The sequence below is a fragment of the Amblyomma maculatum genome, chromosome 2 (assembly GCF_055883805.1).
Source record: "Amblyomma maculatum isolate TAMU_Amacu chromosome 2, ASM5588380v1, whole genome shotgun sequence".
NCBI classification, from domain to species: Eukaryota; Metazoa; Arthropoda; class Arachnida; order Ixodida; family Ixodidae; genus Amblyomma; species Amblyomma maculatum.
The window spans coordinates 71,880,081-71,900,664 of NC_139345.1; the positions used below are offsets into that span (position 1 = coordinate 71,880,081).

Here is a 20,584-nt window from a genome sequence, read left to right on the forward strand (position 1 = left end):
TTCGCAGTGCACACTAAACGTGGTCACGTACAGACAGCACGCCTTGAGGACATGCGTGGCGTTTATTTTTGTTTGAAAGAGCATAGACGTTAACTGTGTCATTCTTGGAGAGCCCTGCAGTACAACAACGCAATTGTGCTCGCAAAAATTTGTTCTGGAAGCGATCGGATGCATTGGTTCCGCACAACAAATTTACAGATGATTAGCGCAGTTAAATGCTCAATATTATGCTGTAGCGCTATGCAACGCTTCGCAAGAGCTTGTCCGCTTTTCGTGTTGGGTCGTCTTCGATCACGGTGGTACTCTGCGTTATAGTGCTCTATATCTGCGTCATACAATGTGAACGAGCCCAGGTTAGCCTCCATGGTTAGCCTCCAGAACATTAGCGTTTAAACAGTCCTTGGGAAGAAGTGACTCCAAGAGAAATGGCCACGTTGAATGGTCGGTGATCTACTATATGGTCACTGTAAAGCTTCCGTGGCTGAAGCTCTACTGTAAAGTTGGAAACATTTACAGCGGTCGGCCATCACCACGGATAATGTATCGTAGCGCTGGAGACGCTCCTGCACCCCGCAGTCTTGGGTCCTATCTGGCAGCAGCCAGGAGGAATGTTCTGGTATGTACATGCGATGGGTTCTTGAGAATATAAACCGAATGCAAAGCTCTTTCAGCGACATCGGGCCGGGTTTGAACCCTTTATTTTTAGAGTAGAGATCCTTGAGCAGACTTTCAATCTTGATGGCAAGAATGCTTGCATGCGCTGCAAAAACTTCACGGGCGCAAAACATGTTAGCTGTGCTATTTAGAAGAACTCCGAGCCGAGTAAGGACATCTTTTATCAGTTTCGCAATGATGATACGAGATTCAAAATGCTCTTGCTGGCATAAAATATTGCTTTTCTGGTTATTTTGCTTGACTGGTTATTAAAAGTGCATTTTGGAGAGTGTAATGTGAGGTGTGCAAGGACTTTCATAAGAAGTGGGCGGGGGACAATTGGTGCCGAGCAGCACCAAGAGAAATAAAAGAACCTTACGGGGAGACTTACCAAATTTTTACAACTTAAAGAAGAGTCACTGTACCCCATTTTGTGTTGTCTGACTTATTTTCATTACATTGTTTTATATGTTTGTCTATGCTTTCTTCAACGACTTGTTATATTTTTCAGCATATCCACAGGTATGTTTTCTTCGTGTAATGGGTGAACTTTGAACAAAAAAAAAAACATATTTGGTTTGGTTGGTTGGTTTGTGGGGTTTAACGTCCCAAAACAACTCAGGCTATGAGACACGCCGTAGTAGAAGACTCCGGAAATTTCGACCACCTGGGGTTCTTTAACGTGCACTGACATTGCACAGCACACGGGCGCCTTGCTTTTCGCCTCCATCGAAAAGCGGCCGCCGAGGTCGGGATTTGATCCCGCGTCCTTGGGAATAGTAGTCGAGCGCCGTAACCACTGCGCCACCCCGGCGGAGCAAAACATGTTTGCTTAGAATACCAATGAAATCGATACATTTTAATATTGCATAACAAGATAGTATACATAGCTATAAATAGCATAACCCACCGAAGTGACTTAGGCTGTGGCCGACGGCGTAGTGGGGGACTCAGAATAAACGACCACATAGGCATATTTAACGTGCACTCACATCACACAGTACACATGCGCAGTTTGTGTTTCGCCCTAACCAAATGCGACTGCTGTCGGGATCGAGCCGGGGTACTCCGACTCAGTAGCCGAGCGCTTAACCAATATCGAAAATAATATTACTCTTTGGACAACAATCAAAGTATAAGTAAAGAAAAACTTGTCTTTCTCAGTATTCTCTTTATCGCAGCGACATCATATCAGCATAAAACAAATAAAAAATAGCCTCGCGTTACGTCGTGCGCAAGCAGCATTCCTGACCGATCCCCCCAGAGTGTGTATGTGCCATTTGTTGTAAGAACAGCAAAAACCAGGTACTCCACCCGAAGCATCGATGCTGTTATTGTAGCGGCCGTATAGGCGTGTCCCCGCCCGCCGTTAGGCTAGCCCTGCCACCGAGAAGCGTTCATCCGAGGCGAGCGGCCTCGATCTTCGCGTCTTCGGCGCTGCGCCACTCTTCGGCCCGTCCGAGGCGGCGATGACCGCGTTTCTCGACGTGCGCGTTATGGTCGGCATCGAGTATCGCCCAGCGACAAGCGGGCCAGATCGCCTCCTGCAGAGCTTCGCCGAGCCGAGACCTGTTCGCAGGCGCTCAAACACCCTCGGGCTTTTCTTCGTACTCATCTCCTGCTGTATGAAAGGGGGGGAGATACGATGCTGTATTTAGCTGGGTGGCCGAAACGGGCAGAATCGATGGAGGCGTTAGCACTATAGCGCTCTTCGCTTGGAATGGGACCGTTACTGCGCGGGTAAATAAGGAAAACCTCCTGCTGCCGATGAATGTAGTATTGCTTTTCGTTCCGCTTAGTGGGCCATAAAGCGCGTCGGGTAAGACGAAGTTATCTGCCGAAAAGGGTAGCTGAAAAGAAACGGTCGACTATTCGCGATAAGAAGGGCAATAAAATGAATTCTGCCCAGAGCGCCGGCATTTTGACGGCTTACGCCACGCCGGTTAATTTTGTTAGCTGCACTTTTCATGGCGGCTCGCTGCAGCATCAGACGATCAAAAGACGCCACTTATTTTTTTAACGCATTCGTTATCTCCATGAAGATATACTTAACTGCAGTGACGCGTGTTAATGTACTACGCATAATGATTTACTCCATAGCCAAGGGGTGCCCTGCTAAATTTTGTGCTAGTTTGTAGCCAATTCGTAAAGTAAGCTAAATATTTCTTATCGGTATATGGTCCCTTCTCTTTAATTTCTCACACCTTCATTATAAAGGCGGCGTACTAAGCAATCTAAAAGAGCGCTGAAAAAGAAGGAAAAGGCTATCAGCCCTTTTGTCAGCACAAGAAAAACCTGTATATTGTTTTTTCAGCAAAACCGATAACAATAATAATAACAATAGTAATAATAATAATAAATATAATATTAATATACACGATTTTCAGAATTATGGTGTATTCATTTTATGTACAAGGAGCAGTAAGCAAAAGTTATATTCGTAAATAGGCTACGCGGACGAGCGGACAGGAACTTAAAGAAATTTCAGTTGTAAACTAAATAATGAACTGAATAATGAACAAGAAAAAATTATCAATTGGGCTAGCTCTTGATGGATCATTTTGCGCGAATTCTATTTGGCGTAATTTTTGCAACACGCCTGTGTGATGACATATTCCTGCCAAAATTTTCAACCCAATCCGTCTAATTATGCGCACGAGACTGCAGCACTCGCCATAAAGATCTTCCTTGGTGTGACGCAGTTTTTCCGTATGACGAACTGTCTAACAAAGCAACGTAGATAACTTTCTGTGGTTGGTCACTGTACGTAGACGTACTTTGGCCAACAAGACCGAATGATCACTTTGTAGGGCTGCGGAGCGGTGTTTCAAGCGATTGTTTGTATAGTGGGCAAGCCGTGATGTGCTTTTAGACTTCGCATGAGGGCTTTAGCATGCGGACCACAGCAGTGACACCACACCTCTGATCTAGGGAGAAAAGTTCTCTGCCACCTTTACCCTCCCGTTCTCTCAGGAGAAGCGCCATACGCAGCTACTGCATCACACCAGCGAGAGACTTGGCACCGAATTCTATGGTCTGACAGGCTTAATTAGACCGTTTCCGAGTTAACATCGGACGTGCGTAGTTCAGGACACAGGAGCTTTTTAAAATTATTGTACAAAGCAGGACCGCCTTCGAATGTCATCAAATCTGAGATTCAATATAAGCATTCAGGCAAAATGCAGCGAATACAACGCTTATTGAGAAAATTTACTTAGCTGAGTTCATGACTAGAGTTTGTATGACAGTTTCTGTGCGCCTGGCCTCATAATCCATTTATTAAGCTGACATTTGTGTACTTTTTTTCGCATAAAATATCCGGAAAGTATAATTTTGAATACGCCAGTATACTGATACAGCGCATTTTGTGTACTTTATTAAAATCGTTCTAAAAGCAGTAATGTCAAAGCTCACGCTGGTGTGATTACGTTATGTGACAAAGAAGTCGGGTTAGTTGAATGCTGTTCTTGAAAGACTCATTTTTGTTTACATCTTCCATGCACGCTTCACGCGTCATCGACATCTGAAATTGCAAGGGGCGCGGTTCACCCCTTGTCATCATCATAGTCTTAGCGTAATAAGAGGACCGCTGACACTGACCTGAAATAAATGTTTGTTTGTTTTTTGCCTATAACAAATAGAAATTTTTATCATGCCATGGTACTGAAAGACTTTTTTTAATGTTTATTTGCCATGTTTTGTTGTTTAATTTCGAGTGTATATAGTGTACTTCAGGTTCCTGCGTGTAATTTCTTTGCTGTTTTACTGCAATACATTATAATTATAACGTTTGCGTTAATGCTCTGTCAACATTTGTTTTCCGCGTTGCGCGCTGCTGTGCACTGGCTATAGGAAGCCGTCACCTCGTCAGGCTTTGTCACAGTTCCTTCTTTCCTTCTTGAACTTAGAAATAAAGAAGTGAAGAAGTGAAGCAAGGCGGAATGTGGCCACGAACAAAAACCATGTCTTTTCATTTTAGAAGGGCTTCACCCGTTTTATGTGCAGACATTTGTGAGTTCCATCACATTTCTTTACTCCTCCAGCAAAGCGCTGGAAGGGACTCTTACTGAAAAGCCGTTGGAACAGCTTTAAGAATCCAATCGAGGAACCCGGTAACTTGCTATAACTCGCTAAAACTACAACACCACAGCAAAAACGTAGCATGACAACTGGCAACAATAAACGATGAATACAATATAAATATTTATGCCGAAATGGACCGATTGTAACCAAGCTGTCGCTCTATATAAGTTTCTCAGTCTGCTATATATTACAGAAAATCGATCGATGGTATACACCCTTAATTACGGGCTTTCGGGAAGTTTGCATTTGTTAAGAATGTATTAAATATAGGTATAGTCATCGTTTGAACCCCTTCGAAGATAGGTTGCCATGCTCACTACATTTTCTAAAAAGTAATAGTCTATAAAAGCTAAAAGAAAGCCAATATCAGCGTTAAACTGCCATTGTTGATGTTTTACAGACACGTACGATATTATGTAGAAAGCCCTACAAGCTTTCAATATTCAACAATAACTCGCCATTCAGTCCCCCTCCTTTCCTAAAACCAATGTACCATCAAAATTATGGAGCACTTGTCTATACCAATATCACGGCCTTCCTTGATTCCGAGAACGTCTTTCATCCTGCACAGCGCGGATCTCGTAGTTATTACTGCGATACTCAACTCACCAGTTTTTTGCACGGCCCGCACGTGAACTTTGGTTCTTACCTACAAGCCTACCTTACCTATCAGCCTCGGGCCCCGACGGGATCACCAATAAAATGCTAAGGAATCTGGACGATGACTCTATTAGTCTACTAACGAAATTCATTGGAAAAGTTTGGGAAACGAGCCAGTTGCCAGATCAGTGGAAAACGGCAAACATAATACTAATACCCAAACCGGGAAAACCCCCGCAATTGGAAAATTTGAGACCGATTTCCCTAACCTCATGCGTAGGGAAGTTGCTGGAGCACGTAATACAGATGAGATTAACGTGCTTCATGGAGCAAAACAACCTGTGGCCGCATGAAATGGTCGGTTTCCGACCACACTTGTGCACGCAGGACGTAATGCTCCGACTAAAGCATGATATCATAGATTCGCGATCGAGAGACGCCAAAGTGATCCTGGGCCTAGACCTCACCAAGGCCTTCGACAATGTCAGGCACGAGGCTATCCTCGAAGGGCTCGAAGTGCTTGGAGTAGGGGAGAGAACGTACAACTACATAAAAGCCTTCTTATCGGGCATAAAAGCCTGCATGATATTTCAAAATTTAGAATCTCCTGCGATAGAGTTAGGAAGCAAAGGCACACCGCAGGGCTCAGTGCTATCGCCTTTCCTATTCAACGTGGCAATGAGAGGCCTCCCGGGTAAACTTAACCAAATCAAGGGGCTAAATTTTAGCATGTATGCGGACGATATTAACCTCTGGATTAACCACGGGAGCGATGCGAGTACGGAGGAACGCCCGCAGGCAGCGACCGACATCATTGTCGATTACACGGCTAAAAGGGGACTTTCGTGCTCCCAGCATAAATCTGAGTTGTTCGTTTATAACCCAAAGTTAACGACTGCTCGAACTCGGGGTGCATAACACGTGGGCAGAATTGGCGGAGGCAGTGCGAATCTCCCAATTAGAGAGACTAAGCACGACCGGGACGGGCAGGGTAATCCTTGCAAAAGTAGGTCTCAACCCGAACAGGGGAGTTAAAAAAAAAGTCACAATTAATAGTGAAATCAGGAATGCCTTGGTAGTCCCCCTCCCCCCCCCCCCCCCCCCTTCCCTAGGAATATGCATCCATAATTTAATGTCGAAAGAAGGGCCAAACGAGCCGAAGCTCTAGAGCGACGGTTCAAGAACATGGGAGCAAAGGAAGTAGTCTATGTTGATGCGGCAAGTGGCAGAACAGGTGCGGCGGTAGCTTCGGTAGTCGATGGCCGAGGGGCATCGGTATCCGCGGCAGCCATCAGAGGCAGCAACATAGAGACTGCGGAGGAAGTTGCGATAGCGCTAGCTTGCGTAGGAACAGAAGCCAAGTTCATAATTAGCGACAGTAAAACTGCCATTCAAAATTTTGGGAAGGGGAGGATATCGCCGGAGGCGGCCAAAATCCTCACCCAAAGAATGATAAATAGGAAAATTCAGTTAATTTGGACACCCGCTCACACTGCCGTCCCTGGTAACTAGGCGACTCACGAGCTAGCCCGTGCTCTCTACTTCCGGGTAGCCGTCGAGCCTCCCAAACACTGGGCATGCGACGAGCGTCTGCAAAAACGGGGAAATCATCGACCATTATAAATTGGGACGTAGACTGGTACCCCCGCCAGATGTTAGTCTAAATAATAGAGAAGCTGTCGCGTGGAGGCGGCTACAAACTAATACGTTCATGAACCCGGTCTGGGCGTTTCACGCGCTACCAGACCTTAGGGACAACGATCTCTGCAAACACTGTGGGGCGAGAGGGACCCTCGACCACATAATTTAGGAGTGCCCACAATCTGCAGGGATAGGGCAAAATATTACAAGTAGAGAAGCCTGGGATACCCTGCTGCGAAGCGCGGACCCTGCGACCAGCACCGCACCGTCCATCTGGCGGAAGAGGCCGCAACAAGCCAAGGGCTACCTGCCAGCCTCTAATCCGCGGGCGCACGACTCCCCGTTTCCGATGGAATTAAAAGTTGTACAACCGACCAACCAACTTTGATAAAGCCTTCGACAAAGTACACATTAATCGCTTACTGATAAAGGTTTGACGATTGAACTTCCACTCCAATTTTTTAAACTGGATTTAGGGGTTCCAACTACTCATTCCCGGTTTCTATTAACAAGATCCCTACCTCCCTCCCCGTGACGTCAGGTGTTACCCAAGGCAGAATGCTCGGCCCCTTATACTTTACTTTATATAATTAGGGATCTATGTAAGTATATATGTAACATGTAGCACGAACCGTTCAGTCATGAGTATTTTGACTAACACTTTCTAGTCACATTTTTTTTTATATTCTGACATGTCACTAACACAACAACATCAGCCAATAAAATATTAGGATTCTTACAACTTCATGTACATTGCGCACTTCTACGTATTAGTAAGCTCTTAGCGAAAATGTAACTTGGCACTTATCAACAAAAAAAAAATAACTAAAACGTTTCATCAGCCGCTTGGAATTCCCATCAAGTTTATATTAATATCTCGACTCCGTTCAAAACCGCGCTGTCAGGTTCATTTATGCATTGTATTCTTATGACGTCCACGTGTCCGCCTAAAAACTGTATTCGGTTTGCCACCCATATCGTTCACCCATCGCTACTCCAGTCTGTCTTTACTCAATTACATCAGATCCGGTTGCGCAACGCCTCATATTCTTTAACAAGCATATCAGCCCGCGTCAGCCATCGCTTACGCGCAGCTCCGTCCACTCACACGCGCAGGAATACCTTTTCGAATTTATGTGGACAGACACTATGTAGAGATACACGGTCTATTATTTGTACGTTATTGCAGAACTTAGTCAAGGTTACGGAATGCTTATTTAAAGAGCAGGCATACATTTTATTGAGAAATGAGGGGACATACTGATACGTTTAAGCTTCGCTCCCAGGAGGAAGAAGCCTCATATGCCTCTTAGTGCTCAAAACTTCCGAACGATCTCCGAGTGAGGGGTGGTACGTCTTCAGCTGCAAGATTGATTGCTTTGGTTTGGTTTGGGGGGGTTTAACATCCCAGAGCGACTCAGGCTATCAGAGACGTCGTAGTGGGAAAACTCCGGATATTTCGACCCCCTGGAGTTCTTTAACGTGCACTGACATCGCGAAGAACACGGGCGCCTTGCTTTTCGCCTCTACCGAAAAGCGGCCGCCGAGGCCTGGATTCGATCCCGCGTCCTTGGGAACAGCTAGTCGAGCGCCGTAACTACTGCGCCACCCCGGCAGGGTGCAATATATTAATAATAGTTTCATAGGACTTCTCGAGCAGCATACGATAAGTTACTGCTTTAAATTCATATCATATTCCATAGAACACGCAGCGCGGTCTTGGGTAAGACATCGCCGCGTTTTGTAACTCGCCCGCGTTATGTCGTTCAGCAATTATCAGGAATAATTGAAACTTCCGGTAAAGGTAATTCAGGTTAAGCGTACTTCCATTCTCAGGATGAAAGGTGTGCTGATTAGAGCCAGGATAGGAGAAACCGGACTTTTTGCACTACCTACGCATGTCTTCCGTTCAGAAACATCGACGCTGAAAGTACCAACGTAACAACATTGTATCATCAGCTCTGAATAATTCGCCACTTACACATGTATTCAGAACGTTCACATCACCGAACATCAACAAACTGGGCTAAAGAATTTAATTAGCCACTCCTAGTTTTCCAGTCCTGCGTACTCCCATATGTATAGTGTTTACGTTTGAAGGCTCCATCTATCAAGCGAAGCAGAGCGTAGCCCTAGCCCCTGCACGGCATCTCCATGCACGCGCTCGCGTGGTCTGGGACACTTAATGACTGGTCATCCTTAACGAGCGGCAGAGAACCGAGAGCGGTCTGGTTGGTACGAGTAACCCGCTTCCGCTGCCGAGTGACCTATGGCAGCCGTTCACCCCGTGAGCAGCCGCACTACGAGGTCACGGGCCCATTGCGTCCACTGGGTCCCTGCCGTACAGCAGCAGCAACAGCAGCGCAGGAAGAGGAGAGGCCCCTTCAGTTCCGAACGGCTATAGGCAAGCACGCCCGTTGGGACGGCCACTCGCCTGGGGCGGCGAAGGAGAACAGTTAGCCGTACCGTTGCAAGGCACAAACAGCGCGCGCGTGAATGTGCAGGCTGGGAGGGAAGGGAGAGGCAGTTCTTGTTGGCGGCCAGTTCCGCTGGGGGACCCGCGAAGGGCCACGGCGTTCCCGCCCTCACCAAGAGAGGCCCCTAAGCACAAAACCTGTTCGGCAACTGCGTCGCTCGTTGCGTCGGAAGGTGCGCGCGCTCGCGTACCTGTCACGTGCCTCTTTCCCTTGACGCTGCTACCTGGCCTCCTCCACCTCCTCTTCCTCGTCAGCGGCGGCCGACGCGCTGGCTCCTCTTGTGGCCGCGAGTTGTCCTCATTCCGGGCCGGTGTGTACGCGCGCGCGCACGCGCCGAGTGGAGAAATGCACCGCGCTTCACGGTTCCTGGTCTTGGTGCGCGATACACGCTCGCCGTGAGCTTCTGTCTGTGGTCGACGGTGACGAAGTCCGCATCCGTGCCGCCACCGCCGAGTGAAAGCCCGCGGAGAGTGTCCGGACACGCCGATCTGTCACGGTCTAGAATCCGCGCTGCGGTGAAGGTCCAGAGAGCGTGTTGTCGGAAGGAAAGTCGTCGCTGTCTTCTTACCGCTTTCGACGTCCAACAGGTGCTCAGAGACTAGACGCTGGCAGCAGAGCCACATACCTAGATAGTTCTTGTTCCTGTCACCCGGAAAGACGGCTTTGAACCCTACCTAACGGGACTTTGTGGATTGTAGCGGTCGAGCGTCAAACAGCTGTGGTGTCGCCGGCGTGGCCTGACAGGTGTGCTTCTTCGGGGAGGAGGTGTCTTGACGGTTCCGCACGCTGTCTACTGTCCAACTATATCCCAAGGTCGTTGTCGAGACCTGTCTGCTAGGAACGGTTGTGCACGGAGCCAACGCCCTCGTCCAGTATGGAACTTGCCTAGTGCAAGCCCGACTTCTTGGGAGACGGCGTGGGAAGTCGTGGTTTCAGAGGCGGTACCACGGGCTTCTCTAAGTGCAAGTGCTCCGCGTCTCCTCGTGGAATCGCAGTTGCTATTTGCACCTTGTGCTTGTCTTAGTGGAAGTTTGCGTTTTAACACATTGTGTGCTAGAGCCAAGACTAGTTGATGATACTAAGGACCGTGTCCTGGGCTACTTTGGCGGTGACTGCGGGAAGTGCGCAAGCATCTGAGTTCATCCCGGCCTAATCAAGCGGAACCGCAACGACGACCATGTCTCGCAAATTACAAAAGTTCCTCGTCCTACTGGACAACGAAAGCCTGCTCTACTTTCCCGGTTCCTTTTTATCGGGAAAGGTTGTGGTGGAGTTGGACGAAGAGATACCCGTTACAGGTGAGATTGTAGCAGTCTTGATAGTTTCGATAACGCCAGGGGGTACGTCAGCGTACCTTCAATCTGAATATTATTTGCATGGTCTCTCCCACGCCTATTTATTTGCTTGTTTGTAGCCCGGTGTGCCAAGCCTTAACGATCGTTCTATTATTGCGAACCTAAAGAAAGTGCTGTTGTTGTCTATGAATAACACAGAGGTCTTTGGTTTCACTTTACGCCATATAAACGCCCCAATTAGTTACCTGCATTCACTTTGTGGCCGATTCTGCACGATTTTCGAATTCTTGTTGAATCGCACCATGCACTCTTTCACGAACTCTTGTATGTGTGCATTATCAGTTCAAAGACATTTTGTTGCACTTCATATACCGCTGTTTTGTAACTTTGCTTTGTATAATATCGTCACTGCTTATGAACTCATGCATTAAAAACAGTAATCGACGCTGCATATCCAGATGACAAAAAACAGTAGCTAAAAGAATATCAGTGCTACACTCGAGATTGAATAATCGCAGGGAACCGAGCGGCAGCCAAGTAGCTAAAGGGTCAGAACACGGTAAATGTGTCCTTTCACTGAGGTCTCATCGTCTTCAAAAAAAAAAAATGTACGTGCTGTATCATTTCGCTGTAAGACAACCACTACAGTGACATAGTTGCATGTAATGTCAGCTATCGTGAGCTGTATATATTGCGCTGAAATACATTCATATGACAAGAGTTCAGCTACCCAGGTTGAAGAGTATGCAAGGTTTGAAGCATGCTCTGATAAGCTGACCGATGATGACCGACGTGGTAGTTTGGGCGTGTGGCATGATGTGACTCAAAAATTTAGCTCAGCGCAAGGCGATGGAAGAAGAGACGAGACACACAAGCGCTCATAATTGTTTCATGTTTTACTGTTTCGTTCTTTGTTTGTCTTTTTTTACGGCTCCTATTGGTCTTCCGCTACACTACATTTTTGAGTCTGAAGAGAGGGGGGGAGAGGCAGAGAGGTTAAATAGGCAACGCCCAGTTGATATAGCATACGTGTGAGAAGAAGCGAATGTGAAATAACAGTTTCGCAAGTGTCCGCAGGCCACCAATGTTAGGGTAAAAAGCACATTGAGAGTTCACAGCCTTGAACCATGCCATGAGTCCCTTAGGAATGTCAAAAGCCCCCCACGCGCAGTTTAACGTACCGAGGTGACATTGGTGATATGACGGACGCCAAATCAGAGGGTTTCGGATGAATTTGTACCATCTTGTCTTCTTCCTAGTTTGCTGACGTCACACAGCACACAGGCACGATATCATTTAGGTTGCATTGAAATGTGGCCGCAGTGTTCTATCCCGGCAGCTATAACTTTGACACTGCGCCGTCGCAGTGGTTTGCTCATATATAAATAAAATAGCGCACTATGGCGTCGAACAAGAAGCAACACCGCAGCTGAATAAAAATTTTAATCAATACAAACATTAGCGGAAAAAACGCAGAGAATTCTCAGTAAATAATATCAGTACTGAGCGGACATCGCAACCTTTTCGAAGTTGCATATTGTGCGCTAAAGCATATATTGGTGATATTGAGGAGTTCTGAAGGGTAGGGTTAGAGCGCTGTCATTGGCGGAACGAGTTGGAATGCCGAGGAAGCAGTGCATATGGACGTCGGATGGTCGCCGCCCGTCTCTGCAAGCCGACCGTACCCTCTTCGCTGTCGCGAGCGGTGGCTTCGCAGAATGTCGACACGACGACTCGTCACACACGCCCTGGCATGCATGTCACGTTGCCGGTGGTGTATGGATACGAAAGCTGCACCGACCGTAGCCATGAATTCCGTCATTTAGTGTGCCATGTATTGCCTATCAAAACTGTTGCATGCTGGGCAAGGCAAATTGCAGAGACAGGTGGCGGCAGCTCTTCTTGCTTTCCAGAGATCATGCAAACTTATCAAGAATATTAAAGAACCTCAGCTAGTCAAAATTTGTGGAGCCCTCCACTACAGCGTCCTTCATAGCCTGAGTCGCTTTGGGATGCTAAACCCTATGAGCCAAATCAAATCTGTGATTTTAATTGAACTCTGCACAAGCTATCGTAGAAGTGCATAAACTTCGATGCACGCCATAGCTGCCTGCGCGCAGCGCGCACTAAGCACGCTTGTCTACTTTATATGTACTTACTCAGTATAACTAAAGATGTAAGACTTACTTTTTCTCTCGCCAATCCTTAAGTGTTTAGGTGGATTTCATGTCGTATCCATGCGGTCTCTAATCTTTCGTCTTCACAGATGGGATACCATATAAATTATATACTTCACGCATATAAATTTACAGTATTCTAACAGCATTTTTTTAACGTCTAGTATATACAATTGCTGGACAGTACACTGATACGGAGCGAAATGTGATGTTGCACAATTTTCACTAAAACGAAATTTGTGACCTGGTGCGTTTTGCAGCCAGCTTTTTTTACTTGTCACAGCGAGCCTGCTATCGCTTGATGCTGCGTTGCCACCTGCTTTGCCAGCAGGAATGAGGCTTACAAACAAGCAGCGCTTTAAAATCAAAGACAGCAAAAAGGATTAAAATATTCGTTCGCGTACAGAAAAAGAACGGCAGCACAGTTTCGTGAATTTACACGAACTCATGTGATGGTTTTCGAAGTCATACACTGCTGCATCTTCTGTCCAATTGTGAACATGATAATGGCGCCCTCGCACTACGAGTAATCGACAGCATATGCCAGTGCTTGTATTCTGGCGCTTTGGCCACCGCCGCCGCCCACGGTCCCGACGCCCTCGTGGGGGCTGCCTGCGCATGGCGGGCGACGTCGCGGCACAAGGTCGACCCGATACTTTTGGTCATGCGCGCGGAGGCTGCGCTCGAACTGGCGTCACGCTTGGGTGGCGGCGGCCAACGCCGTCGTCCCACTGCAACAGCGGTGACACGCCGGGCTTTCGAATTGCCCCACTCCGACCGCCGACATACCCCCACCGATTGGCGGGACACACGCGAGGTTTCAGGATGGCATCGCTACGCTAGGGACGATGAATGGAGGACTCGTTTTCGCGTGGCTGGCGCGCAGGTTTATCTTGTGAGGAAACGAAGGCGCTCAAAATAATAAAAAAAAAAGGAAATGACTAGGTGTTGTTTGCGCCGCAGTGACGTCATGTATTGCCAGGTGCGTGTTCGTGAATAACTCTTGGGGGCAGTAGTTTTGAGGGGGCGTCCTATTTGTATACCGTGAACTTCAAAAGTTAAAAAATGTATATGAGATTTTGCAGGGAACGATTCCTTGAGTAGGCCTTCGGAAAGAGTGCGCTGTCTATGGCAAAACAAACGAGTGAAGATAACAGAGTACGTCGCAGGGAAGCAAATCGTTACCTTCTAGAACTTCTGTCAAAACTCCTCTGATGTCTAACCGCCATATAATTATGTATGTTCAGTAGCGCGGTGTACCGCTAGTACTCGTCATGCAAACAGCGATGTCAAGAAAGAAGGTAAAGCATGAAGAATGCGGAAAACACCAAGCACTTTCGGCGAGCATCTGTTTGGGCGGGGCTGGTCTACATACCGTCATCGTTGACTCACGTCGTTCAGTCGAAACGTGGTCAACGAGCCGAGTCTAGTTCCCCTTTTTGCGCATTGTCCACTGCTTCCTTTGAAAGAAGACAAGCATGGGCGTTTCTTTTGAGACCCGTCAACATAATATCCAGGCCGGCTCAAGGAAAACAATTGCCGGAGGACAAAGGAATGGGCTCTTGAATAGACGCCGAGGCTGTTGATAGCCATAGAGCGCCAGAACCATTGTATACGAAAAAGCGAGCTCCGTTGCACGCGCAAATGATTGATTGGTTCGACGTCGACGCAAGACGGCATCGACGCCGACGCCATTGCTGGTCGATCCTGGCATACGCTATCAGCGTGGGGTCCACAAAGACGCCACTGATGCTACTGCATCGATTTCCGCGGAGTATAGGCTGTTGCCTCGAGGAAGATGGCACACTGATTATATCGTGTACGAAGGATTCCTTGCGATGTAAACACTGTTTAGGGGGTGCGAAATTGTTGATGGCCTCGAAAGGGGTGAGTGCGTGTGAAAGTAGTGACTGCGCTGCCTTCTTCCAAACTCTCTTTCATTCTCACTCTATTATTATTCATCTCACGTGGACATCTTCGCATTATCTTGGAGTCGGTCCCCCCTTCGCACAAACAACACACTTGGGGTAATCTTACGGGTTCAACGACAACTTTATGGTTTTGTAGCAGCTTCTCTTTTGTTTAACCAAGTTCTTTCGAAATACTGATGCGTTTCGGATGCTTTCTTCGAAGAGAGGCGGCAGTCACTTGATGTCCAAAGAGCACAAGCAGCAACGTATGTCAACGTTTCGCTTCGCTTGTGCGTTACTCAGCCATACGTCTATGCGGTTCATACAGCCTGCAATCCGTATAACCCTCGATTGCAAAACGCGCAGCGGGCGAGGTGAGACGAGGCCAGGCGCATCTCCGCTTCAGCGTTGAAGCCGTAGCGGGTAGAAGCAACGAGTGTACGCCATCGCCCCCGCCCTCCTTTGGCTGAGTTGGTTGCGGAATGTGTCGTCGCGGCGGCTGTTTTCTGCGTACTGCTTCTGAGAATGGCCGATCATCAGAAACGCATTTCCTCTCATCGCTTCTGCTGCGGTTTCTCGTTGGAGAAAACAAAGACAGCAGGTGCGCCGCCGAGCCACGTCAGCCGCACCAAGAATGTGGCTATATTTTATGATCCACGTGTGAAGTGTCTCCCCGTTCCTTATTATGCGTGCTTGCAGAGTGATTGTTTTTTTTTGTTTGTTTGTTTTTTCTCCTTCGTATATCTGCCTCTGTTTGTTCAGGGACTCTATTGGTGCGAATCCTGTTCAGTTCGTATGAATTTCAGCTCACAGATATAACCTTTTCATAGCAAGAAGAAACGGACATGAGCAGGGAATGTAGTGCGAAGAGAGGCTAACCGATTATCGAAAAGGGTAACGAATTGGATACCAAGGGAAGGAAAGCGTAGCATGGGGCGGCAGAAAGCCAGGTGAGCGGATGAGGTTAAGAAGTTCGCAGGGGTCAAGTGGATGCAGCTAGCACATGGCCGGGTTATTTGGAGGAATGTGGGAGAGGCGTTCGCCCTGCAGTGGGTATTGTCAGGCTAATGATGATGATGATGACGATGATGATGATGATATAACCTTGCCTTCTCGCACGAGGCGACATTCAACGCATTGATGTGCGGCTCAGTTCATACGAATGAAATTGAGAACTATCTCAAAGATAGTTCAAGGCAGGATCTAGAAAGTGTAGAGTTATATTTAAAAAATACGGCTATTAAGCACTCTTGTGACATAGTAACTTCCCAGCGATAACACAACTAGAGGGGCTAGTTGGTGTTCGTATACGTACTGCAGCCCTAAATGCGGTCATAATAAGTTAGGGAAACTTTTGTCCAGTACAAAATATTCTCATAGGTGCAGTGCAAGTTATCAGTTTACCATTTTTTTGTTTTGTTTCTTTGCTGTCGTCTGATGCTGTCTCTTATTCCTCATGTTGCGCAGATATATCGCAATGACATCAGCGACAAAAATATCTTTGAAAAAATATTAAGAAATCCGTGTTCGCTTACTGCTGCACACCACATCGTCATTACATTACAAGTGAAGCATTGGACCACAGACATCAGATTCGAATCGGTTGGAGCTGGTAATCTGAACGCATCGACGCGTTGGTGTGCCTCTAGCCGTAACCAAAGACCACCCGCTGGCCGGTTAATTTGCATGTCAGGGGAGAGAGGGGGGGGGGGGGGGGAGGCTTGTAGGGGAGGCTTCACTTACAGTCACGCTACACGGTTTGACGGAGAGACGACAAGGGAACTCTCACTCCAAGAAGATGAATCCGCTGCAGCCAATAAGTACGAAGAAGCAAAGATCCGCCTCACAGCTCACCGCATCTGTCTAGTGTGGGCACGGACCTGTGGCGGCGGCCGCGATATATTCCTACCATTGTGTGTATCGCACGCTACGTGCGACCGATAGCGAAGCCGTGCGCACGACGGAGACAAGTCTCTGCTTCGCGCACAAAACGGCTGCGGCGGCCAAGATCATTCAACCGCCCAGCAGGAGGGGGAAGAGGTTGTCGGGGAAACACAAAGGGCGCAGAGGCCGTGCACACTTGCTCTTCCCTCCCCTTCTTTTTACCGCTGCGGACCCTGCTGTAGCGATAAGACGTGAAAAAAGGAGAAGGAGGGCAAGATGAAAGAGGAAGGACGCGTGCGGGTCTGTGTCCGGCCAGGAAAAAGCAACTCGAAGGTGTACACGGAGAAACCGCAATGTGCTTTCTTGTTTCTTTGTTTTATTTTGCGTTAGTTCCTCTCTTTGTGTATATCCTTCCCGCACCGGCCGAGCGTGCGCTATAAAAAATGGGTACTTCCGCGTTTTCTTTCCCAGCTCTTCAACTTTATCTCTGCCTCAATCGCTCTTTCGCTTTTCTTTGACTTGGAAAACAAGACTAGGGTGAAGGCCTCCCCAAGAGACAGACCCTTTCAGGCTGGACCGTCGCCTGCCCCTCGCCGGAAGCACGATGCGGTCGTCTGAACAGCGCAGCGTGCTCCCGAACGGCACTTCGGTTAACGATGCCGGTTTCGTCATAACTCACGCACGCACGCTCGGTGCACGGCACGACGGTTGTTGTAAGATGTAAGAAAAAAAAAAGCGAAACACACTTTGAGTGAAGCCCCTTAGCGGGACTGCATTCGGCTAGGTTGTAGGCCGTGATTCGGACGTCAGTGCTCCGGGAAGGACTTATCAAAGTGCCTATAGCTTAATTGTATACATACTTCTGAAGTGCTTTGGAGACCTATCAGGTTTTTGCTCAACCACCACAGCTACCATTCAGTGCGGTGATGATGTTGCATTGGCGTTCTGAATATGGGCAGGAGGCGGCCCAGACGCCAGAATTTCAGTCGCAGTTGCCGCTTTTAGATTGAGGCAAACCGCAAAAAAAAAAAAAAAAAAATAATAATAATAATAATAATAATATTCGTGTACTGAGGGATTTCAGCTAACCCAGAGCTCTTCGCTACAAATTTCTCTGTACTGCAGCACATCACATTGCACGCGACACAAACACGCACCCCACTCCTCGCACGGCACACCGACGTCAAACACAGCATCACACACCGTGCAACACAGCACACACCACAGATCGCACACCACACTTTTCACCAGACTGCACTCACAGCAACTCAAAGCGTACAACATACCCTGCACCGCCCACCATACCAGAATAGCCAAAATATTAAATGGGCAGGAAATAAAACCTTGTTCAGACACGGCTTTCATCACTTTCCCCGATCAGCTTAAGCACCAACCTCGTCTTTAAGTCAGTTTAAATAAATAAAAAAAAAACTTAGACTGACAGGCAATCTGCCCCGGCGAGTGAATGATAAACATTGCCTCACCGCGCTCGACCGGCAATATTCTCTCGCGTAAGATTACATGCGTACATCCTCGTTAACGCTAATAACAGAGGTGAAGCTTGGCGTCTGTGGCGGGTTCAATTTTCGTTCGGCAGGATAAACGATGCTACCGGGTAATATGGGTCGGCGTAAGGCAAACGCCGTTGCCAGGTTATTCTTTATATATATATATTTTTTTTTTTCAAACACTACGCTACACTCATGTCCTAGCATACCAAGGGGCTGTCAGCTTGTATCAAAGTAGACATGACATAATAAACTGTAAAATGAGCAGCTAATATGAAGGAAAACAAAGGACATGCGGAGATAAATGTTCGCCAGAAGGATGTATGCATCAAGCCTACATTTCTGTAATTCACCAAAATCATGACGCCGATTGAATAGCCTCGTGTAAATAGCGAGTCGGACTAAGCGTACTACCTTGAATTATTGTAGAAAGAAAAAACGCTAGAATAAATGATACGCAGCTAGACAGTCAAGTTTATTGCTGATGGCGACTAAAATAAGCTGACGATTCGCCTAAACACTCTTTAGATCGCTGTACCAACCAGTGTACGAAAAAAAAAAAAAAAAGAACTATACCTCGCAAAACGAAGTATATGCCTTCCCACATGTGGTTCTTATATGTCACATATCTAACAATATATATATATATATATATATATATATATATATATAGAGAGAGAGAGAGAGAGAGAGAGAGAGAGATTTTTGTTTACAAATTGTCAAGTAAATATTCCCACAAGCATTTTTAATAACAATTTTGAGCGGCTGTCGGTCTTCGTACGTTGGCTAGCTTTCAATGATCTCGATGCGTGGAGATTGATTTTCACGGGAAAGGTACGGGCCAGTCAAAGCAACGATGACTCTATGAATGCCGAACGAACGCGGTATTCCGCCACGTGTTTCTACTAGCTTGACCATACTCTCCCTATTAAACCTACTGCATGCCTGCTCATTTCGTCATGGCTTCATACATGTCGGAGCAAACATATTCATTCATCATGTCGGACGTGTATTGATACTCCATTATGTCTCGATTTATGAGCTGTCTCTGCGCTCTCGTAGTGCACAATTTGAAATCGACTTGCAGTTTTTGCACCGGATGTTGTGGTGCTCGGTCTAGCGCGAACACGGGATTCATTAATCAAGAAAACATAAGCTAGATGATTTACTGAGACTGCGGAGCTTCTTTTACGTGATGACAATTACCGAAGTGCAAAACGTCAAGAGTTAAGAGTTCATGGTGAAGAGCTTATAGGAGATGAGCCTTCTTCACGTGGTCCAGACCATCCTTTCTCCCTTAACATCGTCCTTATCCTTAAAGTCATTTGGTTCTCTCCCCCCCCCCCCCCCCCTCTAGCGATAGCCTATCAAACACAGGGTATACATCCCTTGGAAAAGTCAACCAACCAAACAAATAACTCACAATTCATTCTACACGTGTCTGGCGCAGTAATGATAGTAGATGGACTCGATCGCCCGCTCCGTTAGACCCCGGGGAGGACGAGGAGGCGAAGGACTCTACATCTTACAAGAATGCTGAATTGGACGAGTTGGTGCGTTTGCATTTTAGGAAACGTAGCGCAAAGAAGACAAGGACGAAATAAGGGCTCGTGTGTGTATCCCTTACTTTGTCCTTGTCTTCTTTGCGCTACATCTTACTTCTGTAGCAGGAATCGCTGTGCAAGCGGATATCCGTCTTCAGAAGCACAGTGGACACGTGCGACACCACAGGCAGCGGCTGAAAACAACCCCGGGCTGTCTGCTCTCACAGCCGTTCAAACGGATGCATGCAACAGCTTTATCGCCCGGTCACCTTTTCCCTCGGACGAGTGTTCCATCCTCGTTCTGTGTCCGTCTCTATCGGTGAGCGCCCTTCTACGGATACGATTCCTTTGTCGAGCGAAGCGTGGGAAGGCGGCACCGTGCTTTGGACCGACCTTCGCCTGGTCACACGGTGCGGTGCCAGCAGCACGGTCGTAACACGGGATAAATATGATACATACAAAAGAAAGCTACGAACTTCCTACTTGCAAGTAAGGGTACAGATGCCCTCAGCTTTGATAGCAGTCCTTCATTATTCTCTTTCCGTCCCGCCACGGTGGTTCAGTGGTGGTTAAGGCGCTCGACTGCGAGGCGCCTGAGTCGTTCACTGCAGCGTTTCTCATAGCCTGAATCGCTTTGAGAGGTTAAACCCTGCAAGCCAAACCAATTATTTTGTTTTCGTTGTTCACCTAGGCTTCGAACGCGAAGGCAGACAGAGGAGAATGGTAGAAAACAGAAAAACAGAACAGGCAGGAAAGCGCCAGCAGAAGAGAGACATGCCTGCTAAGTCCAAAATGGAGAAGGCAGAAAAGG

General features: G+C 47.4%; 1 protein-coding gene across 1 annotated transcript in view; it reads left to right on the plus strand.

The window, feature by feature from the left end:
• The first annotated feature begins 9,707 nt into the window (after nt 1–9,707).
• Nucleotides 9,708–20,584, plus strand: part of Vdup1 (arrestin family protein Vdup1) — a 30,443-nt gene continuing 19,566 nt past the window's right edge. Inside the window, exon 1 of the mRNA XM_084594421.1 lies at nt 9,708–10,753. Within this exon, the coding sequence (XP_084450547.1) occupies nt 10,633–10,753 (121 nt within the window). The 5' untranslated portion in view covers nt 9,708–10,632. The remainder of the gene's footprint in view (nt 10,754–20,584) is intronic.